The 27,896-nt window shown below is 35.9% G+C and overlaps 1 protein-coding gene across 1 annotated transcript; it reads left to right on the top strand.

Annotated features, from left to right (window-relative positions):
* The first annotated feature begins 7,312 nt into the window (after positions 1–7,312).
* Positions 7,313–15,128, top strand: LOC106132964 (peroxidase-like). Its single transcript, XM_013332545.2, has 12 exons — positions 7,313–7,443; positions 8,026–8,165; positions 9,412–9,576; positions 10,124–10,314; positions 10,702–10,894; positions 11,767–11,967; positions 12,405–12,549; positions 12,949–13,105; positions 13,462–13,626; positions 13,714–13,912; positions 14,204–14,309; positions 14,966–15,128. Exons 1-12 carry the CDS (start codon positions 7,313–7,315, stop codon positions 15,126–15,128), a joined length of 1,956 nt encoding a protein of 651 aa, XP_013187999.2.
* Positions 15,129–27,896: the final 12,768 nt, after the last annotated feature.

The raw sequence follows: 27,896 nt of genomic DNA, 5'->3' as shown, positions 1-27,896 counted from the left end.
TGTGAAATTCATCTCTTGTGACCGTCACCGTTCATTTTATTTCTCCGCTCATTTTATTGGACAGCGCAAAATATATTTTGGACATGGACATTTTCAATTACATACCTACATATGTACGGCACGTTTATATCCCTTGCGGAGTGGACAGGGCAAGCAGTCTCGAAAACACTGATTCGTTCAGCTGTATGGCTTCATGATGGAATTGAGATTCAAATAGTGACAAGTTGCTAGCCCAACGCCTACAAAAGGAAAGTATACAGTTATATATAAATTATACAGGTATTAAACGCGCACGTAACTTACCTTTATTTAATCTTTATTAATTTATTTTATAAAATCAGATCTATGCAGTTATCTGGATAGAGTGCTCCTATTATTTTTTCTGTTAGGTGCTAAAAACCACACGGCAGGGATAAGAATGACGAAAAAATAATACATACATACATATAATCACGTCTATATACCTTGCGGGGTAGACAGAGCCAACAGTCTCGAAAATTCTGATAGGTCACGTTCAGCTATTTGGCTTTTAGATAGAATTGAGATTCAAATAGTGACAAGTTGCTAGCCCATCGCCTAATGGAAGAATCCCAAGTTTAAAAGCCTAACCCTACGTCGCTATTTAAGACATCCATGGGAAAGAGATGGAGTGGTCCTATTCTTTTTTTTATTGGTGCCGGGAACCACACGGCACAAAAAAATAATCAATTTTGTTAACTTGAATTTTTTTATCGATTGTTCACATGTCCATCATGGCTTAACAACCTTTTACGTTATAATAAAAAATAACCGTTGGTTAGCGGCGGGCAATTAAACCCTTGTAATTCAGCAGCTGACTCCGCGATAAAAAACACCAGTGCGGCATTTAACTTTTATTTTTTCCCGTCTAGTGGCGTGACTTGGAAAATATTATTATATTATATTACAGGTATTTAAAATTGTATTTTTAATTGACTTATTATTTATTGTACTTTAATTAAAATAAATGTGTACAGTAAAACATTTTTTTTTCTCATAAACTGTAAAGTATCGCTTATGTTAACTAACGTTTACTTGTTAAGATAAAGATCTTACAAAGTTCTTTACTTACTGATAATACATATAGGAATCATTTCACGGTTCACGAATCGGGAAATAGGTTTTGTTATGTTAAGTTTTGTTACCGACGAATTCATCCGATAAATTGAAAACTATTTAGAGAACTTTAACCTCAATCGGTTAATGTAAAAATTTGAATTATTTTTAGAAATGAATGCCTGCTGGTACGGTGACAAAGAAACATTGTAATAGTAAATTTATATATTTATTTATTTAAACTTTATTGCGCAAAAAAAATTTACAAAAGGCGGACTTAATGCCGTTTGGCATTAAGTCCGCCTTTTGTAAACAGAGAAACTTTAAGTTGGTGGTGCGATAAAGTGCACATGCATACTGCAAAATATATACATTACATACAAAATTAACATACATATATACATACAATCCTGTCTTTATCCCTTGCGGGCTAGACAAAGCCAACAGTCTTGAAAAGACTGAATGGCCACGTTTAGCTATTTGGCTTAATAATAGAATTGAGATTCAAATACTGACATAGCTAGCCCACTGCCTACAAGAATAATCCCAAATTTTTTAGCTTTTCCCTAACTCGCCTTTTACGACTTCCATGGAAATTCTTATGTCAAATTGGGGCTTCTCAATTATAGTTTCAACTATATGTTTCAATGTCTGTCCTTCACACTCGAGATTTTTATATATTTTGTTTATAAGTAGAAATTATACTTTTGTTTTAACTCTATACATACATATAATCACATCCATATCCCTATATATATTGCGGGATAGACAGAGCCAACAGTCTTAAAAAGACTGATAGGCCACGTTTAGCTATTTGGCTTAATACTCGTAATAGAATTGAGATTCAAATAGTGACAGGTTGCTAGTCTGTCGCCTAAAAGAAGAATCCCAAGTTTGTAAGCCTATCCTTTAGTCGCCTTTTTAACTCTATACTTAATACTTTATTTAATTTTGTATCGCCAATGCCATTATGATTGAGATGGCCGTCAAGGGTGTTCCTAGAAATTAATTCAGGGCCGAGCCCCTTGACTTGTACGAGGCAATTAGTTACAACAGTACGATTCTAAGAACGCGTCTTCCTCGCCCGCTATGTAAATTGATATTGTATTAAATTATTAAGTAGTAATGAATACTTGTGTACGAAACTGCCGAACTTGCATGAAGAGACTTATGAATGTGGATAAATCGAAGAAAGTATGCAGAGATAGTGGCAAGTGGAAAGATGTAGTCTCTGCGTACCCCTCCGGGAAAGAGGCGTGATTTTATGTATGTATGTATGTATACTTATATATTATACATACATAAAATCACGCCTCTTTCCCGGAGGGGTAGGCAGAGACTACCTCTTTCCACTTGCCACGATCTCTGCATATTTCCCTCGCTTCATCCACATTCATAACTCTCTTCATGCAAGCTCGGCGGTTTCGGGTACTTTTGACCTGACACTTTACCAGGACGTCCTTATATATTATTTACTAGCTTTCCCCCGCGACTCCGTCCGCGCGGATGTCGGTCTTCGCATATATGGTTTATTTCTCCATTTTATTTTCAGTCCGGTCAATTTAGACCAAAAAATAGGAATGAAGCTACATTAATTCCCATCAAGCGGAAAATGGGTATAATTGTTTAAAACACAATCAAAAGCATTATTTCAAAATTCCCCATGATTCCGGTTTAAGGAAAAAAATTACCCAAGGTCAAAGGTAAGAAAATGGGATTTTCACGATTTTCTTCAAAACGGTAAGTTTTATAGGAAAATTACCTCAGACATAGATTGTAGATCATAAAGATATCTATAAAAAGGAATCAATATTTTTTTTCAATAAAGCTACCGTTTCTGAGACATTACGATGCAAAAAGTTGCAAGCGTCATAATATGCATAAGCACGTCTCGTATATACTCTATGTAGCAGTAATATAAGTAAAAATATTGTTCTGTCGGTAATTTTAACTTGAATTCAAAATATAAAATATACATAAGTATAATGAAACCCAGTCCCTTCATTTATACTGTAGTGAAACCTTGAGACAACATCTGTCTCTCTGTTTAATTGTGTACGTGGCTAGGGTCGTATAGCTGCTTTATCTCAGAATGCTCAACACATGAAATACCGTTAGTCTTTAATAAAAGTTGTCCTTGCGGGGATACCGTTGTCGGCTATGGACACCACGGCCTCTCATTCCCTAGGAGTGCCGGCCGTTTAGGGCGCCATGCCGCCCTAAGTGATATAATCCTCCATGCTCTTGCCACCATCCATGTTCCAGCCGTTCTAGAACCAAACGGTCTGGCTCGGGATGATGCCAAGAGACCGGATGGTATGACTTTGGTACCCTGGAGATTGGGGCGGCCTTGGGTGTGGGATGCTACTTGTGTCGACACACTTGCGCCGTCTCATCTTCAGGTTACTAAATCTAAGGCCGTTCTGCTTCAAATGAGGCAAAAAACCTCAAAAGGCGCAAATATGTAGTTATCGGGATCAAAGTTTACATCAGATGGCAAGTGTGATAGTGATATTGAAAGGAGAGTGAACGCGGGGAACATGGTGAATGGAGCTTTGCATGCCTTTATGAGCAGTCAGAAACTATCCAAAAAGGCTCGACTGGCTGTGCATAGGGGCGTATTGGTCCCGACATTAATGTATGGGAGTGAAAGTTGGGTATGGCAAAAGAAGCACGAAAGCAGAATAAATGCAGTGGAAATGAGAGCGTTAAGGAGTATGTTGGGTGTGAAATTGAGTGACCGGATAAGGAACAGTGTGATAAGGAAATGTTGTGATGTGAAAGAAGATGTAGTTACAGGAATAGAAAAGGGTATGTTGAGATGGTTCGGTCATGTGGAGAGGATGAATGAAAACAGGTTGACTAAGCAGATATACATGGAGAGTGTGGAGGGAAAGGTCGGGGTGGGAAGACCTAGACGAACATATCTTGATCAAATTAAGGACGTCCTGGTAAAGGGTCAGGTCAAAAGTACCCGAAACCGCCGAGCTTGCATGAAGAGAGTTATGAATGTAGATGAAGCAAAGGAAGTATGCAGGGATCGTGGCAAGTGGAAAGAGGTAGTCTCTGCCTACCCCTCCGGGAAAGAGGCGTGATTTTATGTATGTATGTATGTATGTAGTTATCAGTAATATCTATACTTTTGAACCTTTTGGGGTAGAAACTCTGGGACCGGGGGGCCTATCTGCCGATCAGCTTTTCCGACAATTGTCGAAAAAGCTAATTGAGGTATCTCTTGACCAGAGGGCTGGAAATTATCTGGCTCAGAGAATCAGCATTGCCATTCGAATTGGCAATGCTGCCAGCCTTCTGGGCACATTCCCGCATGTTGATGCTATGCAAGGACTGTACAATTTATAAATTAAATTTTAGTTTGTAGTCATCTTTTTTCTTTCTTTTTATAAGTAGCTTTAGTTTTAATTTGATTATTGCATTGAATTTGATAATTGTAACCTCTATTATTGTCCTAAGATGATTTTCTTCACTTAGGGTTATTCTATTTTTTTTAAATAATAAATACGAAAGTTAGTCTTGAGTGCCACTGCGTAGTGAAAACACGTGTTTATTCTAACCTATTTCAGACTTTTTCAAGTTTAATAATAAAAATGTAAAAAAAAAACGCGCTAATAGTACACTACCTCAGAGGTGGCAAGGAAACGGATGCATATTATGACGCTTGCAACTTTTTGCATCGTTATATCACAGAAACGGTAGCTTTGTTGAAAAAAAATATTGATACCTTTTTTATAGATAACTTTATGATCTACAATTTATGTCTGAGGTAATTTTCCGATTTGAAAAACTTACCGTTTTAAAGAAAATTGCGATACACCCATTTTTTACCTTTGACCGTGAGTAAATTTTTTTCCTTAAACCGGAATCATGGGGAATATTGAAATAATGCTTCTGATTGTGTTTTAAATAATTATACTCATTTTCAGCTTGATGGGAATTAATGTAGCTATGTAGTATTTTTTTCATAGTAATTAGTAGCGGCCCGCTTGTGCAGCAAACGGTTCAAGCCAAAGCCGACTTTAGGCGCTACAGGTTACGGCGCTTAATCCACTGCGGGTAACGCAACGTGTGTTCGCGGTTCTACAGAACAACGTCTATGGATAAACTAAAAAATTAAGATTTTTTTTTCTTCGTATTTTTTCGGGATAAAAAGTATCCTATTTTATGCCCAGGATAATAAGGTATAATTATACCAAGTTTCATCAAAATCGAAACGTTAGTTTTCACGTGATGCCTGAACATACAGACAGACAGACAAAAATTTTTTTAATCACATTTTTGTGTTTGGTATCGATCCAGTAACACCCCCTGCTATTTATTTTTTCAATATTTTCAATGTACAGAATTGACCTTTCTACAGATTTATTATATGTATAGATTATAATATTCTGTACCTACTAATAAGGTTAGTTACTAATACTAGTTAATAAATACTCAAGTTTACCTGCAAAGGTTGCGGAGGTCAGATTGTAGTGGCTTCGTTTAAAAACCTGAATCACTCAATCCAGGATCCATGGTTGAAGGCATACCCCGGGCTCCTCTCCAGAGTTATAAGGATGCAACTGGGACTAAGTACAAGCCAGGTGAATTTAAGTGGTATTGTCCATTGCATACATTTAATCACGTCTATATAGACGGTATATACCTTGCGGGGTAGACAGAACCAACAGTCTAAAAATGACTGTTGGCCACGTTCAGCTGTTTGGCTTAATAATAGAATTGAGATTCAAATAGTGACAGGTTGCTAACCTGTCGTCTAAAAGTAGCATCCCAAGTTTATGAACCTATCCCTTAGCCGCTTTTTACGACATCCATGGGAAAGATATCGTTTGTAAAATTGGAGATTCCAGTAGTTTCTAATCTACAATGTCTGTCTTTCTCACTCAAGATTTTTGTATATTAGTAGAAATGGCATAAACAATTCACGTATCTCGCTAAAAACAAATAAAACGTTAGGAATACCTAAAGTATTATTAAAAGAAAAAAAATATTTCTTCTAGTAATACTTGTTTTTAAAATAAATAACGTATTAAATCAATATAATTTATAGATAACTTCTCAGGACTTAAGACAAAATTTCAAAGAATCTTTAGTCCTCCTAACTTTATTGTTACAATTTGTGAGCCGAATTTCTGCAAAATTCTCTTAACGTTTTCGGCCGATACAGGTCAATTAAAAGACTGATTAGGTAGCTTTTTCCAAAAGATTTTATGTTCGATAGAATAGAATAGAATAGATTCATTTTCAAAATTGGATACAAGATATCACTTATTGACGTCACTTAAATCTAATTATAACTACTACCGCTTCCAAAGCGCATGTCGTAAAAGGCGACTAAGGGAATGACTATAATAAGCTTGGTATTCTTCTTGTGGGATGGGCTAGCAACCTGTCACTATTTGAATTTCAATTCCATCACTAAGTGGCCTTGCAATATAATCACGTCTATATCCCTTGTGGGGTAGACAGAGCCGTTGTTCAGCTGTATGGCTTCATGCTAGAATTTAGATTAAAACAATAAGCCTATCCCTTAATCGCCTTTTACGACATCCGTAGGAGATATATGAAATGGTTGTATTCCTAAGTGTAGAAAACCACACGGCACATGGTTTAATTGGTATTTAGCATAAATTATTTATACCGCTGCATAATTGAATTAAGATTAATGTAAGCATGCGTTCCGTGGTAATTAATGAATAGCAATTACCTGCTTATTTGTATTTTTTGCGAAAAAATCTACGTTTTGAGTTTCAAAAAGTATTGTGTTGCAAATCGTTAAATGCAAATGTACTTATTATCGATTAAAAATTTAATTACATACATACATACTATGTTATCACGTCTATATCCCTTGCCGGGTAGGCAGAGCCAACAGTCTTAAAAAGACTGAATAGCCACTTTCAGCTATTTGGCTTAACGATAGAATTGAAATTCAAATGACAGGTTGCTAACCCGTCGCCTAAAAAAGAATCCCAAGTTTGTAAGCCTATCACTTAGTCGCCTTTACGACATCCATGGGAAAGAGATGGAGTGGTCCTATTCTTTTTTGTATTGGTACCGGGAACCACACGGCGGAAATCGAATATGTTTAATTAGATCGTCTCTTTGGTAAAGTCCTCCTGCAAAGCTCTTGAAATAAGGATCCCTAAAATAATAAAAATATCCTTTTATACGAAGGATTATAAAGTCAGATTTAATACCATTAATTTCAGTAATTAAGACGATGATGTTGAAGTATGCGATTAGTGTATTGTTGATACAGACTGCGCTGGCGCAAGTGCTGTATGATGTTTACTATGGGAAGCCTATTACACAGGAGAGGAACAATACGTTGACACTTCTGAACGCAACAAGGTAAATTATGTTTAAAGATAAAGTAACTTTTATCTTAATGTACGGCCTATCTTCAGGTCAGTTGTTACTTACGAATATAGAGTAATCAAGAGAAATATTTTAAATGCTGGAACATGACTACATTTCAGTCCAGCTATTCCTATAACCCAGAATTTATGAGTGCAAATCCAATTGAAACAAACTAGAATCGAATAACCACTAAGCAGATGTACAAGGAGAGTGTGGAGGGAAAGGTTGGAGTGGGAAGAAGAAAGTTCATGTTTCAAGTTCTGTCATGTTTTGTCATGTTCTTAAAGAAGAACGTATCTTGATCAAATTATGGACGTCCTGGTAAAAGGTCAGGTTAAAAGTACCCGAAACCGCCGAGCTTGCATAAAGAGAGTTATGAATGTGGATGAAGCGAAGGAAGTATACATAGATCGTGGCAAGTGGAAAGAGGTAGTCTCTGCCTACCCCTACAGGAAAGAGGCGTGATTTTTATGTATGTAGAATCGAAAGTACAACTAACTTTTCAATGTAGTATGATACATCGAAATGATGATAACCGATCTAATATTCCATTAAATGAAACAATTTTTCTAGTCCATGCATGATATCGGTGCAGCCGTGCAAGAAGCACGAGGGTCGGCGCGTGGACGGCACCTGCGTCAACCCCAAGTACCCGTCCAGGAACGGCTCCCCCACCCCCTTGCTCAGGATGCTGCCTGCCAAATTTGGGCTGGGTAAGTAAACTTTATGTGACAACCCTTAAATATTATATCAACCTTTAAATAAATTACCATAGAATTAATGAAACTTGCCGAGTGCGATATGTGTGCCGTGTGGTTCCCGACACCAATACAAAAAAGAATAGGACCACTCCATCTCTTTCCCATGTATGTCGTAAAAGGCGTCTAAGGGATAGGCTTACAAACTTGGGATTATTTTTTAGGCGATGGGCTAGCGACCTGTCACTATTTGAATCTCAATTCTATATGTTTGTTACCGCTTCTTCTGCACTGACGCCTTGGAAGCGGCAGTAAACTTAGTTTTTAAGTAATTTATTTGACTCTGTCTACCCCGCAAGGGATATAGACGTGACCATATGTATGTACGTTAATGAAACTCAATTAAGAGGATGCTTTATTCTATCTTTTAGAGTTACTTCTCCAGGTTTCAGCTAACTCTAAGAAGAGTCTCCCCATTTATTTTTCTTATCTGGCATCTTCTTTTATGAGTAACAAGCTTTTCACGTCACTCTGTCCGCACTAAACTGACATTCTAGTGTAAATGTCTATGTTTGACCCAACATTATGAAAATTCCTATAAAATTGCACTAAATGCGTCAAACTGGTTTGTTCACGAAAGTGGTAAAAGACAGACTTTTATTTTTTTAATATTACGAGTAGTATGTTAATAGAATAGAATAGAATTTATTTTCAAAATTGGATACAAGGTATCACTTATTGACGTCACATCACCTAAATCTAATTATAACTACTACCGCTTCCAAAGCGCATGTGTAGAAGAAGCGGCGGAACAAACTACACAGCATCATTTTCATCGGACGTCAATTACAAATATAGATCTCTTAAATCCAAATCGCGGAGGAATGCACATTGTCTACATTAAAAAACATGAATGAATGTAGAACTAGTTATTTCAATACGAATATTTCGTCAAATAAATAAAGATAAAAATTAAATAAAATATGTAGGTACACACTGTACAAATTATATCAAGACCATGTCAAAAATGCACAAGCATTTAAGAGGCCATTATGTCAAGCTCGGACCTCACATGTTTATCAGTAATATAATCCTCCGTGCTGCAATAGGCTTTCCTACAAAGCTCATCTTTAATGTACTTTTGGAATTTTCTATCATTCATTTCAAGAACACTTTATGGTAAAAGACACACTTTTTATTTTTTTTTAATATTAGTATGTTAACGGAAAATGTGTACCATGAAAATACTTGCTTTCCTCAGGTAACACCCTGCGACCAGCCATGAACGGCTCCGAGTTGCCCTCAGCCCGCCTCATTCGCACCAAGATCCTGAGCGAAGGATACCACGCCGATCACCACTTCACCACGCTGGCGGCTAACCTGTTCCTACTGGCTGTTGGAGATTATCTGGATGTCCTATATCTGTGTTAGTTTAATTTGTATGTTTTTATTCATTTTATTCAAATTCTTTTTAAAAAATTCGAAATTTTTATTCATTATTATAGGATACTTCATATCGTTTAATAATTGTCAAAACGTATGGTTTAACAACAATGGTTGACGTCAAATAAATTACTTAAAACTAAATTTACTGCCGCTTTCAAGTCGTCAGTGCAGAAGAAGCGGTAAGAAACTGCACTGCAGCATTTTTTTTCTTCTTCTTATTAATTCATATAATCACATCTACATCCCTTGCGGGGTAGACAGAGCCAGCAGTCTTGAAAGACTGACAGGCCACGTTCAGCTGTTTGGCTTAATGATAGAATTGAGATTCAAATAGTGGCAGGTTGCTAGCCTATCGCCTAAAAAAGAATCTCAAGTTTGTAAGCCTATCCCTTAGTCGCCTTTTACGACATTTTTAAATATTTTGTAAACCCTAGTCAAAAGCAAATAAATATTCTATTCTTCTATTCTATTCTACACGGCACGTGTGTGTTAACGTGTCAATATGTCAACACGTTCTTTTCACACAGTGCGTTATGTCATGGCCAGTGAGTGTTGTCTGGGCAACACTCCGAACCGCGCCAGTCCCGACTGCATCGCCATCCCGGTGCCCGAGGACGACCCGTTCCTCCGCCGCAGCGGCGTCAGGTGCATGAACCTCACCAGATTCCAGACCTACCAGGACTTCAGATGTATACCTAATACGCTTCCAGCAGAGCGGGTGAGTTATTATGTACATACAAACATATGGTCACGTCTATACCCCTTCCGGGGTAGACAGAGCCCACAGTCTTGAAAAGACTGAATTGCCACGTTCAGCTGTATGACTTTATGATGGTATTGAGATTCAAATTGTGACACATTGCTAGCCCACTTAGAGGAATCCCAAGTTTATAAGCCTATCCCTCAGACCCCTTTTACGACATCAATGTTAAATAATATATGGAGTGACAGTTCGTTAAAAGTTGTATAGAAATTAGTAGTAAACGAAACTCGTTAAGTCCGGGCACATTTCATAAATGTGGTGAACTAAATAATAAAAGTATTATTTGAGGTCACATTTGCGGTACAAATAGTACTATGTAACTCTATCAAGCATTTGTTTCAGATAACACTTTCCACACCATTACTGGACTTGTCAATAATCTATGGGAACACAGAGCAGCAGGCTGCAAGGACCAGGACTTACAGGAACGGTCTACTGAGATCCGAACTCAGAGATGGCATAGAAAGACCGCCAGCTAATGCCGCGACGTGTGTCAACAACGTGAGACCTAGGGAAAATTCTTGTTTTGAATTTGGTAATACATCTTGATTTTTTGATTTAAATTATAAATATTAAATAAATAAAAATAAAATAAATATATATACGGGACAACTACACGGATTGAGTTAGCCTCGTAGTAAGTTCGAGACTTGTGTTACGAGATACTAACTCAACGATACTATATTTTGTAATAAATACTTATATAGATAAATATCCAAGATCCAGGCCATTTAAAAAAAGTTCTTTTCTTATCATGCCCTGGCCGGGATTCGAACCCGGGTCCTCCGGTGTCGCAGACAAGCGTACAACCGCTGCGTCACACACAGAGGCCGCCGTTATGAATGGAGAAAACAAACAGATAACCATAGTAACTCTCTTGGTGAAAGCGTTTTGTTCAATATTGTGTTGTGTCTATATATGCTTCCAACAATCAAATAAAATATTTAATTTTTAATCAATAGTAAGTACATACATACATATGATCACGTCTATATCCCCAGCGGGGTAGACAGAGCCACCAGTCTTGAAAAGACTGATAGGCCACGCTCAGCTGTTTGGCTTAGTGATAGAATTGAGATTCAAATAGTGACAGGTTGCTAGCCCATCGGCTAAAAGAGGAATCTCAAGTTTGTAAGCCTATCTCTTAGTCGCCTTTTATGACATCCATGGGAAAGAGATGGAGTGGTCCTATTCTTTTTTGTATTGGTGCCGCGAACCACACGGCACGGCATTATTCCGTACTTACATCGCCTAAAACGAGAATCCCAAGTTTATAAGCCCTAAGTCGCCTCTTACGACATCCATGGGAAATGAGATGGAGCGGTCCTATTCTTTTCTATTGGTGCCGGGAACCACACGGCACCAATAGAAAATGATCATGTCATTGATTGTGAATTACATTTGCAGGAGACTCGTTCGGAGGCAACACGTTACAAGGGTCAACGATAGTGGCGCTGGTGATATACCGGGAACACAACCGGCTTGCCCGCGAACTGGCCGGGATCAACCCGTGCTGGGGCGACCAGGAACTGTACGAGACTGCCCGGGAGATAAATATAGCTCAGTATCAACATTTGATGTACTATGAACTAATGGCTTTGTTATTAGGTAAAATACTTAATCTTAGTTACTTAGTCGCGTCTTTATCCCTTATTATCCCTTACATACATACATACATATAATCATGTCTATCTCCCTTGCGGAGAAGTCAGAGCCAACAGCCTTGTTAAGACTGATAGGCCACGTTCAGCTATTTGGCGTTTAGAAAAAATTGAGATTAAAATAGTGACAGTTTGCTAGCCCATCGCCTAAAAGAAGAATCCCAAGTTTATAAGCCTACCCCTTAGTCGCCTTTAACCACATCCATGGGAAAGAGATGGAGTGGTCCTATTCTTTTTTGTATTGGTGCCGGGAACCACACGGCACGGCATTATCCCTTACTTGGTCACGTCTATGTCCCTTTCGGAAATTTTTAAATTATTCTAGTATTGAACATATGATAAATTAATTCTTTCATCACTTTTAATGATAATCTAATTCAACAGGTAGAGAAAATGCTTTACAAGTCGGCATAATATACAATACTGACGGCTATGTGGATGACTTTGATGCGAGGTACAAGCCCGGGGTATTCCACGAGTTTGTCCTGGGCACCAGATATTTCCACACTTTCCAAGAGGGCAGATCGTAGTGAGTAACTAATTTGTGTAACTTTGTATATGAGGTTTACTTGTGGTCAGTCGAATTTATATCGTACATTAGGTGATATGATTGTCCGATATTAATTTTTGGCCATTTCTTTTTGCTGGCAGATTGACCAAAAGAATTCTAGAATAAGTCTGTCGTTGCTTTTTGTATCGCCTTTATCTTTACATTAGCTTTTACCAAAAAAATTTTGCAAGTGTAACAAGTGGGACTGTACCCTATGTTCTTCTTCAGACTCTTCATTATATATAGGAAAATTGGTGTCATAAATGACGCGTGAAGAGGCAACAAACAAACAAATAAACTTACTTATTTATAAAAAAAGTTGGAATGGAATTCTTTTATATTTTTCAGACTTAATGCTTCATTTTTTTTATTTTACAGTCTTTACAGTAATAAGGGAAAATATTTAGGAACCAGAACTGTTGTTGATGATTCATTCAGATCAGGTATTTACGAGCTGAACAACACAGAAGCTGACCTCACGCAAGGGACGTTCAGACAACCTGCTGCTAAATTCGATCACAATATGGATCCTGATGTAAGTAAGATAGCTATTCGAAAGATCGCTTTGTGTAAATTGGCATAGATTTTTGACTTTAATATCATCGGGCACAATATAACTTCCTAGTGAACCTGCACCTCTCTGAAGACCACACTTGTGAGAATTTTGACCCATTGTAGGAGTAGTTTCACGATTGTCATTTTCAGTGTCATTGGAATTTTAACTTTTGATGTATTGTTTTTTATAAATAATACAATTATTAAAAGCGCACGTAAATGAAAGTTTAAAATTAGATATTAAATTGTTGTCACTATGTACACCACTCGGAAATCTTTTTCTTCGTCTCTTAAATTAGTTTTAATTTGGCTTCCAAATAAAGATGTTGGTTTCAGATTGCGGAGCGTGTTTTTGGCAGTAGGCAACGAGCCTCTGATCTGCCCGCAATCGACATCAAACGAGGTCGTGACCACGGCGTGCCTCCCTACAACGCCTACAGGAAACTCTGCGGGTTGCCCGTCGCCCGCAAGTGGGAGGACTTCAAGGAGATTCATCCTGATGTAAGAATCTATCAAATTTATAAAACTATAGCAGTGCTATAGTTACATACATATATAGACTACTGACTGACGGATTGTTTTATCCAGAAACTAGAACAATTTAAACGTCTTTACGAAGACGTAGACGACTTGGAGCTGATGCCGGCCATCTACAGCGAGAAGTGGGTGAAGGGCGCCGTCGTGGGCCCCACGCTGTTCTGCATCATGACCCAGAACCTGGTGCAGTGGAGGAAGTCCGACAGGCATTTCTTTGAGCACGGAGATCTGCCAACTTCACTGACATTGCGTGAGTGTACCTATTATTCAAGAATCGATTAAATTTATTTACAAACGACTCGGACTTTACTGAGTGTAGAAGTTTTTTTCTGCCATGCTAATCAACATGCAAAAGAAGCATTCAATCAAATTAGGAGCCGTAAGAAGGATCAAATTTAAGACAAGACTGATAGATGGATATCTTAAAATGAACATAGGGACTAAAAAAACAGAACAGGGTAGTTGGGTACATGCTAGCAAATTTCTAGTGCAGAAATTCTGTTAGTTAATTAATTTTTGGTCATATATTATATTATTACAGCCCAGCTTCATGAGATCAGAAAGACCAGTGTGGCTCGATTGATGTGTGATAGCGGAGTGGGTGTCACACATATACAACCTGAAGCTCTTCTTGTTGAAAGCGAGTTGTAAGTCAATTATTGGATACAACTCCTGTAGCTTGTAAACGAAGATTTTATGTCAAGTTTGGTTGCTTATTTATGTCAATTGGTTTGTCAGTTTTTTTTTTCGAAGAATCAAAGCTGCCAGACATCTACAACACAAACTTTGAAACGATACTTACATACATACATACATATGGTCACGTCTATATCCCTTGTGGGGTAGACAGAGCCAACAGTCTTGAAAAGACTGAATGGCCACGTTAAGCTATTTGGCTTAATGATATTATTGAGATTCAAATAGTGACAGGTTGCTAACCCATCGCCTAAAAAAGAATCCCAAGTTTGTAAGCCTATCCCTTAGTCGCCTTTTACGACATCCATGGGAAAGAGATGGAGTGGTCCTATTTTTTTTGTATTGGTGCCGGGAGCCACACGGCACAACGAAACGATGCCTTACCCATATTAATAAGCTAGTTAAAAGATAACATCTATAGTATTTCAGACAATGTCCATATTAAGTTAGTGACATGATGTTACAAATTGTAATATAAAGATCGACGTAAATGACAAACACATACCCAGGGCTCCTCTCCAGAGTGGTGAGGATGTTACTGAGACTATAGCTGGAAGGGAGAAGATGTTAAATGATGTGTTAGCTGATAAATTATACTTACTTTCAGCAATAAAATGGTACCTTGCAAGGCGATCCCTAGCTTGGACTTGTCGGCGTGGGAAGACCCGAAGTGTCACAAGAAGAATGATGATAAGAAACAAGATGTGAAGGACAATAGGCGGGATCCAGTAGAGGATTTATCTTGGCAATCTTATATTGATATAAAGTGATTAAAATAAAGATTTTAATTTAAGTATGCATTTGATTTTGTATTGTATAACAATTGCTAGATTCTGAACAGAAATCTTTTGATCAATATAATCATACTGATTTTATACCAAAGTGGAGTCAAACACGAAATGAAGTACTTATAAACGGCCCAAAAGTTATAACATACAAACACACATATTATCCCTTGCGGAGTAGACTGAGCCAATAGTCTTGAAATGATTGGAAGGCTACGTTCAGCTGTATGGCTTCATGATAGAATTGAGATTCAAATAGTGACTGTTTGCTAGCCCATCGCCTACAAGAAGAATCCCAAGATTATAAACCTATCCCATAGTCACCTTATACGACATCCCTGAGAGAGAGATGAGATTCTCAAGTGCCTGAAATTTATATTTATAAATTTCTATAAATTTACTAAAAATAATTGAGTCAAAGGTACTTATGTTGTTCGTTGCACAAAAGTTGCATGTCATCTACGTATACAAATAACACAAGACGCTTAATCTGTAAACTTTACCGACGTTTCAATTAGTTCTAAGATAATGAAAAAAAAAAAATTTCTACACCACTACTTATCCACACTCGGCCCTGCAAAAACTTGATAGACCTAAATTATTATCTGCCAAGCTCAATGCGGCTCGCCTCGCTTTGGCTTAACTCATTTAATTAATATCAGCTTATTATTACACAGCTTTAATCTTTCTATATAACAAACGTAAGGTTCATAATTGTGTGTGTTGTAAAAGTAAAGGTTTGCAGGAACTTGTTGCATATATCGGGATAACAGGGCGCTGCGCATGAAGTGTGCTTCATCTAATTTAATTCCCAGATTTAATTTAAGGCTGCCTTAACCCTTAATTTGATAAAGTCCGGTGTGACGGACACTTATTTAAAATAAATCCTGCCAAGTTTTTATTTCGTTTTCATTGATTTCTAATCGATTAAATGTTTATTTATACCATAAACAAATAGTAAAAAAAAAGTAATGATTGTGGGAACATTGCATTATGTCAGTTGGGACGCAAAATGTCTGCGAAAAGGCGGCCACCTGTTTTGCTCAAGGTATTTATAATTATTTTTCTTATTTTTTGTGGAAAAACGAATTGAATTATAGATTTATTTATTAGATAATAAACATTTCAATCATTATTTACAAAAACATACGCACTTTATTACATTTTTATGGTGTTTATTTGTAACTAAAATGTTTTGTCCGTCACAGCGGACATTGCTAATTGTATAGAAAAGTACCACTGTATTACTCTGTCTGCTGCGGCGGACAACGCCAAAATGTGTGTGCTTCTGCTTGTTAGGTTAAGGTTCTGAGTTTGCTTTTTTTCTTTTCCAACAGCCTAATCGCCCAAGTAAAATTATTGCTTTAGTGCCGAATGAACATGCACCTTCCGATGCTAGCGAAATATCAGATTCGGAAACTGAATTGCATGACGCACGTTCTAATTCTTCCACCCCCCTGTCATCTCTTGCACCATCTATTGCATCTTCCCTTGCTTACGTAACAATAGATACATCCGACGAAGAAGAACTCCGAAGATGCTGATATTATACCAGATTCTATCGTGCACGAAATTGGGGAGTCCATTTATGAAAATGTTCCATCCCTATCCGCTATTCCTTCATTGCCTGCAACGCCTATAACACCAATAGCTTCTTCATTACCACCCCAAAAAACAAGTTCTAGGAAACCACCCACAGTCAAAGCCAAAAGACCAAAACAAACCAAAAAATTTCAGCTGACTTGCAATTGGAGAATAGCTCAATTCTGTCACCAAGCGACAATAGAAAAGGGTGAGGAGGATGATTACATAGACCTGCCAGAAGGTGCTTCACCTTTGAGTTTCTTTCACCTTTTTTTTCTCAAGATATTTTTATGGACCACCACACCATGGAAGAAGGACGCTGCAGGTTCTGCCAAAAGAAAACTGTCAACTGCATAAAATGCAATACACGACAGTTTTCATTTTCGTGACAGGAAAAGCCCCCAGAAATTGTTTTTTAAATTTTCGTACAAAATAAACTGTACCTCGGTATCAATTACTTTGTTCTAAAATGTTCATTTCTGTATTTTTCTTTAGTAAAAAAACAAAAATAACTATGGTTTTTATTTTCCGTAGTTTGGCAATGTCCGCCTCAGAGAACATATAAATCTGACCATTTATTTCACAGTAATTGGCAAGGTCCGCTGTGACGGACACCTGTTTTCCCAGCAGTGGGCTATTGTAGATTTTTTTTTTCATTTTTCCAGAACTTTATAACATACTCCTGAAACCACAAAATTGAAATATTCATATATTATGAATATTTTTATCGGTGCCAAATTAAGGGTTAATAATTAAGGTATGCTTTCTGCTTCGATATGAATTTTCTTGTTGTTAATTGATTTTATGGCGCGGTGGTACTCAACCTGCCGTGTGGTTTCCGGCACTGATTTAAAAAGGAATAGGAACACTCCGTCCCCTTTCTATAGCGGTCGTAGAAGGCGGCTAAGGGATAGGCTTATAAACTTGGGATTCTTGTTTTAGGCGTTGGGCTAGCAACTGGTCACTATTCGAATCTCAGTTCTACCATAAAGGCTATGTAATGACCCCCTTCCCCCCTACTAATATTATTAAATATTTTTATTTTATTTTAAATTATTTTTATTTATTAACTACTTATATTTATTTACTCTAATGATTTACAAACGACACCAAATTGCGACGCCCTAAATAAATAATTAAAATACTATCATAATGAAATACATTCTTTTTACGACACCAACGTAACAAATAATATAATGCAAAACGTAAGGACCCTTTATAATTAAACTTTCCGTATTTCTTGTTTCCTAATGTGATTTCTTAATATGGCCAATAGCACGTGATCATAGTGGTATTTCCCTGGTTGTATAGCCGATATAACCTCAGACTCTACGAAGTCTACATATCCTAGAACAACCCTAGTGAACCTAGATGACCTAACTCTGTCTGATTACTAAAATTATAAATAGGAACTTATAATGTAGGTAAATAGAGAGTAATTAAATATTCAAGTTTTCCAATATTTTTATCCAGATTGGAAAAGCATATATGTATTTTGACTTCAACACTCGAGCTTCTAGTTATAGGTAATATACGTATTTTATTTAGTATGGAATTACAGAATGGTATGATATTTGTATGAGCATTTGAACTTTTGGGAATAGGCATATACCTATTAGGTAAATATTGAAATACTGAATGACGTCACATCAACATTTGAGCTTTCTGGTATAAATAGACATTTATATATATATATCAGTATTAAAATACAGAAATACATTTTTCCAGCATTTGAGCTTTCGGGTATAGGCAGCGACCCCTCCCCGTCGCTACCGGTGGATCGCGTCACCAGACGGGGTAATCCTCCCCCCTAGCTCATTCATATTTTCTCAAGTCAATAAAATTCTATGAGACCTTGTAAATCTGTATGTCGATACTGTCGAAGTAAGTCAAAGTCCTGTCAAGGGACGAGAGGAGAGACCAAATGTCTCCAAGCGATATTACCTTATTCTACAATGCAGCATTAGCTTGACATTGCAATGAGCTGAATTAATATTTTTAACTAATTTAATATTTGGTATGTCATCAGGAAAGGTAATATCAAATCTCCGAAGGAGAATACACAATACAGTCCAGTCAGTCATCAAAAGGGGAAGTCAATCATTTTAGGTATAATAATAAATAGTAAGAATAGGTGTAATTCCTAGACATGCGAATATTAGATGATAATAACCTTATTGCAATAAGTTTTCATTACTTATTTTGGATTCGAATAAACGAAGGTAACTTATAGAATCGGTCTTCAATAGACCCTGCATTTTAATGATTTAAAGATAATATGGTAAATATAAGTAGTTGATAGTTATATCCAAAGCATTCATGGCTTTAAATAATACATACGTTATAAATGTATTTCCTCACTTGGTTAATCTTGGCAAAATGATCACAAAAGTAGGTAAGTGTCTGATTGTTTCTCATATAAAACCATAGGTTGTATAAAATAAGTGAAAATATTTCATTCACTAAAAGTTGTAAGGGTGTTTCCCCTGAGATGATCTCATATGAGAATAATTCAGATAAAAAACTTTCTAGACTTGATTGCGTATAATCTAAATCTATGTCCAACTCCACTGCTTTGCCTCGAAGAATTACGGACGACCAGTTTCACTGATCAGATCAGATCATAGCTCTCAAAATCCGGAAATCATCCTTTTGAATAATAATTAATTAATATTTATTTTTCAATGATACATTTCACTCAAGACCGAGCAAGCCAGAAATATTCAAATTTCATAGTAGATAATATATTATTGACTTTGGAACAACTTCCAACCCAAGCAAGGAATTCAACACATATTTATATCAATTTCATTATTCGAATTCAAATAAATAATAAAATAAAAATAATGGAATTCTTTCACCCGTTTCCAGCAACCACCTCCCAGGAACCACTTCACTCATCACTTATCGAATAAAATTATATTAATTTAAATTAATATCGAAACCGATTCCCGCGCGTAATTATTATGCATGCGCGTGCGCAAGCCTATCGCGTTTTAGGCTTGTCTACCCCGTTATCTGGCCAGATTCCGTCTGTTTCTACCGTTCGCGACTGAACCCCACGGATTCAGCATCCCCGACCCCTGACCGATACTCATAGGCTCCATCGACCCTTCCCGATTGAGATCGACTCCCTGACCCTGCCTCATTCCGACTCCGAATCGAATGATCCCGGCTGCCTAGCTCCCGGACCGAGACTCATCCTTTAGCAAACCTCCAATTTGCTTTTGTTAAAATATGGGCGTGACCCTAACTAAGACGCCACCAACTTATTAACCAATTAGCGTCTCACACGTTTTTGTCAAGCAAGCCCTTTGTCCTTGCACGGCGGAATTAAATATACATACATATGGTCACGTCCACATCCCTTGCGGCCTGACAGAGCCAACAGTCCCGAAAGGACCGAACGGCCACGTTCAGCTATTTGAATTAAATTTATTATAAAATTGATTTAAATATTAAAATAAATTTGTGATAAAATATTTGAGAATGAAATAACGTGTGCAAATATCTTGGACCGTTACAATCGACCCCAAAATTATACACAGGTGGAAAGGCAACGTCCTTGAAACCGGAGTAGAATTTTCACCACTCACAATTCTCAAATGTTTTGAACATAAGGTCATTATAACATATATTCTTTTTTTTTACCGAAGAATATTCAACAAAATATTATTTTCTCAAACACAAGGAAATGTGTATGCCCTAGTGTGGGTGAAAAGAGCAGTGTGAGGTGTATTTCAACCAAGGAAATATCAGAAATCACCAAAGCAAGCTTTGAGCTTCTTACTTTTGCAATGAACGACCATTCTCGATCAACCAGATTTTGACAATGATCTTGATAGGAAACAGGGTGTGAGACTGCCAACTCTAGTAGTAATGGTTATCCACTCAGATTAATCCAATCTTCCGATTATTTCTGAATTGATTACGTAACATTCCCACGAATCAAGGTCAAATCTATATAACGGTGAGACAAAGGTGCCCATGTACTAAAAGTTTTCTCAAAACTTTAGAGCAACCCCAACACTTCCTTGGAGCATGTGCAGTGTATTAGTTATCGTCTTAGCTTTTTGTGCAGTGAGGAATTTCGTACAGTTGTTGTAACACCGGGATGTAATACATACCTCTATCTTGAAGCATATATTTTTATGTAAACCTAACTCCAAATTCCCACTGTACCAAATTCATTGTGTAGTGTACTTCTTTGCTTTGAGTAAATAATATGGGTGTAATCAAGCTCAGCAATGTGATATAAACCAAGCCTTCTCATACTTTTTTTTTGTTATCCTAAACCACCTCAAATCAGTCACCATTCGCAACTTGAGAATATGTCACAACCGTAACCTGATTACGATCAAATATTATTATATAGGTACAAATTTACAACATAAAAGCCACTATAAAATGTTTCAATTAATTACCCCTCCACTAAACCAGTAAATCTATCAACACATTGTTTTACTTCAATTATTTCAAACATTATTACAAACTTAAATTATTTCAATCTCAAAAGATTATCATTTCTTTTACTGTTCTTTTTTAAAATATCGGTATGATACAATTTTAATTTGTTTTCCATATATTTTTTTTTTGTTTTTAATGTAAATTTTTAGATATAAACTGTTGATCTTAATTAGATACCCCATCGATTCCATGGATAGGTATATATTATTATTATTATTAGCATGGGTATGAATCCATCATGTCTTCGGTCAGTAGGTATAACTATTCTTTTTAAATGTATTTCATACTTTATTAATCATCTATATTTCAAAAAGATAAACTTTCATAAAGATCACTTATTTATTATTCTTCCATTGTAATAATCAGTCAGATAACTCCTTTCCTAATACTTCAATTATTGTGCTCGTATGGATGTAGAAGACTACACTAGATATGTACAATCATCTAATCACTTATTGTAATTGTAACGACAGTTACTTTAACTACGAATATCTTGACGCAACTTGCTAAATCGATTCCAATGTTCTGCTAAATTCAAATTCCTTATATGACTTTTAACCAATTTTAGACTATGATATGACTATGATTGATGTAACTGATTTTTTCCCTCAAAACTTACATATTTGTATCATCACCAGTTCATCAAATTAAGTGTAAGTCGTACTTACTTACATAGTTTAATAAAAGTACACCTATTTACGACCCCATTCGTTTCACATTCCATTATCACTTTGTCCTATTTAACCACTATAGTACTAACCTCAAATATTATTCATAATAAAATTAAGTAGGTTACAGATTATAACCTTAAAATTGTGAAGCAAAACACATATACATATGTCCAAATATAAATCACGTCTTTATTCTTTACGAGGCAACTAGACCATTCACTCTACGAGTATTTTTTTTCCATAGATATAAGAATGATTGCAAGGCGAAATTGAAACATACGTGAATACTAGCTGAACTCGGTATTAACATATCAGCCGACTAGTACTTACATATATGATAATAAAGCTGAATTTGGCATTAGCATTCCTTAGGTATTATTAAGTATACAACTAACACATAATTTATTCTTAAATTAAATACTCCTTATGTAAAAATACCTTTACTGTATCTACCAATCTCTCTCAAACTGTCATTTGCTTTCTACTGCTTCTCTCTCTACTCGATATTATTAACACACGTCTTGGTATGATAAACTATTATGATCAAGTACTGAATCTTAAATATTCACCATACCCTAGATCAATTCACAACTCTCTCTCATCTGTGGAAGTCTCTCTCTCATCTTTAGAAATCTCTCTCTCATCTTTAGAAATCTCTCTCTCTCAATCATGCCTACCTATGTAACCGACCGAGTTTGAGTTACTTATATATCTGTAATAATTTACAGAGATTTATTTTAATTTCTAGCTTTGCCCTACCGTATTCATACCGTACTCCTTTTCACTACCTAATTATTTAGTCCTATAATTGATAAACATAACCTTAAGAACTATTTAGTCACATTACATATCGCTAATCAATATGATTAAACTTATTCTTTTACAAATGAAACAATTTCCTAATATTTAGTGATTAAAATAAAACACTGTATCTTTATCACATGTAAAAACCATCGACGCTTGATGACTTATTAGATGAATACCTACTTATTACGTAAATTCATCTAATCTCAATGATACTTTATTAAAATAGGTTAGCAACCTCTGTTACTACTACAACACCAGGGTGTAGAAAATAAATTAATCGTATAATCTTTATCTATACTCTCAAGTATCGTTCATATAATGTCCGACCCCACGTCACTATCTCAACACCAGGATGAACGGAACACTTTAATGTCCGACCCCACGCCATCATTCCAGCATAGATTGACAGGACTGTAAAAATCCCGACCCCACACCAGTATAGTATTATAAATACAAGGATTCGAAGGACATATTGAACTTCACCATAACCACTCTTACACAAAAACATCCATCTATAATTACAATTAAATTAATTCTCTACTAAAAAAGTATTTTTTAACCCGTAGTAACATAACTGAATGCTGACTCTGTCCACCCCGCAACGACAAATTCGAATAACCGTATATCACAAATATACTTCTGTATCCAAATCTTTCGACCCCGCGCTAGTAACCCCATAAGTACCAAGGTGAGCAGATAACCTACCTCCACCCTTCTAATTATATTAACAAAAATCTTTTTAATAATAAAAATTATTATGATCATGTAAATTATTAGCTTTCCACCCAAACGAAACTTCTAAGTTCGCCCAAGATCGCTGACTCCATCCACCCCGCAAAGAGACAGACGTAACATAACTTAAAAATAATAGGGTGTCCAAGCCATCTGACTGTTAAACTGTGAAAGTGAAACTAAACTAAATTTAATTTTCTAAACTATTTTTTTTTTAACTAATTTGATTAATATAAACCCCGCGACCCCAAATTCATAAAAAAACTTTTTTTTTATTAACTATTTGGTAAATCTTCCAAATCAATCAAAGCTAATTATTATCTTGTAATCATAATTACCTACGTAATAACCGTAAACGATCTCAATAATGATTCCTAGATATATGACATATTTTTTTTCTAAAATCTGGTCACCCTAACTTCGGAAGAAAACATGTGCAAAGTCATAAATAAGCACTCCACTTGCAACATTCATTTGGGCTACGTAATTTAGTTTTTTGTTTCGACCCCATATCGATCGTCAATTCTTTCTTATCGTCATGTTTTTCTAACGAACACTTGTAGTCATAAATTAGTCAAACTATTATACTTCTACACGTCAACACGAAAAGTGAGCTCTAGTACTTAGTCAGCCCTTTTTTTGTTTATTTCACACGCTGAGAGGTGACCACAAAGATGTCGAGGTACAACTTGACTCTGTTTTTATAACCCGCTGAAATCTAAGAACCGGCCCATGAACAGACCTTTTGTTTTTTATAAACATTCCCATGTGATAAGACCCACATGAACTATTTCTTTGTTTTCGTTGTAGGCATGGCTTCAAATTGCAAGCTTGCTTAAATATTAACGATTCATCATACTCCTGAGAAATAAATGGACTACGATCTTGACCGAAACTTCGCTCCCGAAAATATAAGTATTAAAAGCTACAAGTTTTTTTTTATATAACGAGCAATATAAAATAGTTTTTAGATATTATTAATAATAGGTTTAGTTTATTAAAATTAGAAGATAAATTAAACATTTTATGTAGACTTCGCATCACACATCGCGGCAACAAATTGTGACCGATTTACATATTAAATGTACTCGGCCACTTTAATTGGCCAAATAAGAAATCAAGCTAAAATAAAAATTATAAAAAAAATAATATTTAACTTTTAAGCGTTTTAAAAACAATATCTTAATTATTTATTTTATAACTTACACTTTTAATAAAACTAAATTTCTAATTAAATAACCTATTTCTTATATCCTTGTTACTACGTTTTTTTTTATATATCCTGGTCACTACGGTTTTTATATGTATATCCTGTTCACTACGTTTTTTTATATTCTAGTCACTACTGTTTTTATATATCTTGGTCACTACGTTTTTTTTATATCCTAGTCACTACGTTTTTTTTATATCCTGGTCACGGCACCAAATTGTAATGACCCCCTTCCCCCCTACTAATATTATTAAATATTTTTATTTTATTTTAAATTATTTTTATTTATTAACTACTTATATTTATTTACTCTAATGATTTACAAACGACACCAAATTGCGACGCCCTAAATAAATAATTAAAATACTATCATAATGAAATACATTCTTTTTACGACACCAACGTAACAAATAATATAATGCAAAACGTAAGGACCCTTTATAATTAAACTTTCCGTATTTCTTGTTTCCTAATGTGATTTCTTAATATGGCCAATAGCACGTGATCATAGTGGTATTTCCCTGGTTGTATAGCCGATATAACCTCAGACTCTACGAAGTCTACATATCCTAGAACAACCCTAGTGAACCTTGATGACCTAACTCTGTCTGATTACTAAAATTATAAATAGGAACTTATAATGTAGGTAAATAGAGAGTAATTAAATATTCAAGTTTTCCAATATTTTTATCCAGATTGGAAAAGCATATATGTATTTTGACTTCAACACTCGAGCTTCTAGTTATAGGTAATATACGTATTTTATTTAGTATGGAATTACAGAATGGTATGATATTTGTATGAGCATTTGAACTTTTGGGAATAGGCATATACCTATTAGGTAAATATTGAAATACTGAATGACGTCACATCAACATTTGAGCTTTCTGGTATAAATAGACATTTATATATATATATCAGTATTAAAATACAGAAATACATTTTTCCAGCATTTGAGCTTTCGGGTATAGGCAGCGACCCCTCCCCGTCGCTACCGGTGGATCGCGTCACCAGACGGGGTAATCCTCCCCCCTAGCTCATTCATATTTTCTCAAGTCAATAAAATTCTATGAGACCTTGTAAATCTGTATGTCGATACTGTCGAAGTAAGTCAAAGTCCTGTCAAGGGACGAGAGGAGAGACCAAATGTCTCCAAGCGATATTACCTTATTCTACAATGCAGCATTAGCTTGACATTGCAATGAGCTGAATTAATATTTTTAACTAATTTAATATTTGGTATGTCATCAGGAAAGGTAATATCAAATCTCCGAAGGAGAATACACAATACAGTCCAGTCAGTCATCAAAAGGGGAAGTCAATCATTTTAGGTATAATAATAAATAGTAAGAATAGGTGTAATTCCTAGACATGCGAATATTAGATGATAATAACCTTATTGCAATAAGTTTTCATTACTTATTTTGGATTCGAATAAACGAAGGTAACTTATAGAATCGGTCTTCAATAGACCCTGCATTTTAATGATTTAAAGATAATATGGTAAATATAAGTAGTTGATAGTTATATCCAAAGCATTCATGGCTTTAAATAATACATACGTTATAAATGTATTTCCTCACTTGGTTAATCTTGGCAAAATGATCACAAAAGTAGGTAAGTGTCTGATTGTTTCTCATATAAAACCATAGGTTGTATAAAATAAGTGAAAATATTTCATTCACTAAAAGTTGTAAGGGTGTTTCCCCTGAGATGATCTCATATGAGAATAATTCAGATAAAAAACTTTCTAGACTTGATTGCGTATAATCTAAATCTATGTCCAACTCCACTGCTTTGCCTCGAAGAATTACGGACGACCAGTTTCACTGATCAGATCAGATCATAGCTCTCAAAATCCGGAAATCATCCTTTTGAATAATAATTAATTAATATTTATTTTTCAATGATACATTTCACTCAAGACCGAGCAAGCCAGAAATATTCAAATTTCATAGTAGATAATATATTATTGACTTTGGAACAACTTCCAACCCAAGCAAGGAATTCAACACATATTTATATCAATTTCATTATTCGAATTCAAATAAATAATAAAATAAAAATAATGGAATTCTTTCACCCGTTTCCAGCAACCACCTCCCAGGAACCACTTCACTCATCACTTATCGAATAAAATTATATTAATTTAAATTAATATCGAAACCGATTCCCGCGCGTAATTATTATGCATGCGCGTGCGCAAGCCTATCGCGTTTTAGGCTTGTCTACCCCGTTATCTGGCCAGATTCCGTCTGTTTCTACCGTTCGCGACTGAACCCCACGGATTCAGCATCCCCGACCCCTGACCGATACTCATAGGCTCCATCGACCCTTCCCGATTGAGATCGACTCCCTGACCCTGCCTCATTCCGACTCCGAATCGAATGATCCCGGCTGCCTAGCTCCCGGACCGAGACTCATCCTTTAGCAAACCTCCAATTTGCTTTTGTTAAAATATGGGCGTGACCCTAACTAAGACGCCACCAACTTATTAACCAATTAGCGTCTCACACGTTTTTGTCAAGCAAGCCCTTTGTCCTTGCACGGCGGAATTAAATATACATACATATGGTCACGTCCACATCCCTTGCGGCCTGACAGAGCCAACAGTCCCGAAAGGACCGAACGGCCACGTTCAGCTATTTGAATTAAATTTATTATAAAATTGATTTAAATATTAAAATAAATTTGTGATAAAATATTTGAGAATGAAATAACGTGTGCAAATATCTTGGACCGTTACAGCTAACAGCTGAACGTGGCCTGTCAGTCTTTCAACACTGCTGGCTCTGTCTACCCCCTGTGATCCTATTCTTTTTACTACGCTTTTATTAGCTTGGGTTGTATGTATGTATGTATGTATGTATGTATGTATGTATGTATGTATGTATGTATGTATGTATGTAACGGAATCTTTGAGCTTAATTTTCACTGATTTCTAAACGTCTGATCAACTTGAAACTTTGCACACGTATCAAGGACCGATGACAATGCAATATTTTGATAAGAGTTTCTCATTATCCTTATTAAAACTGCCAGGATTAATAAATTCATTTTTAGATCCTTCGTATGAGAGTAAGAGAGACAGAGATAGCACCAGTGCCAGTAATCTCCATACAAGAAACCAAGAAGTTCTGACGCATAAGGAGTCCAAAAAGAGATGTAATATATTTCCATATAATGTTACTATTAACCTGAGGCTTTTTTATTTCATCGCATCGCTCTATTTAGAATTACCATTAGAAACAATAGTAGAATTAGTAGAATATTTTAAAACAA

Source organism: Amyelois transitella, chromosome 3 (assembly GCF_032362555.1).
Source record: "Amyelois transitella isolate CPQ chromosome 3, ilAmyTran1.1, whole genome shotgun sequence".
In the NCBI taxonomy this organism is placed as follows: domain Eukaryota; kingdom Metazoa; phylum Arthropoda; class Insecta; order Lepidoptera; family Pyralidae; genus Amyelois; species Amyelois transitella.
The sequence above is the reverse complement of the archived record's forward strand: the minus strand, read 5'-3'. Positions and strand labels throughout refer to the sequence as shown.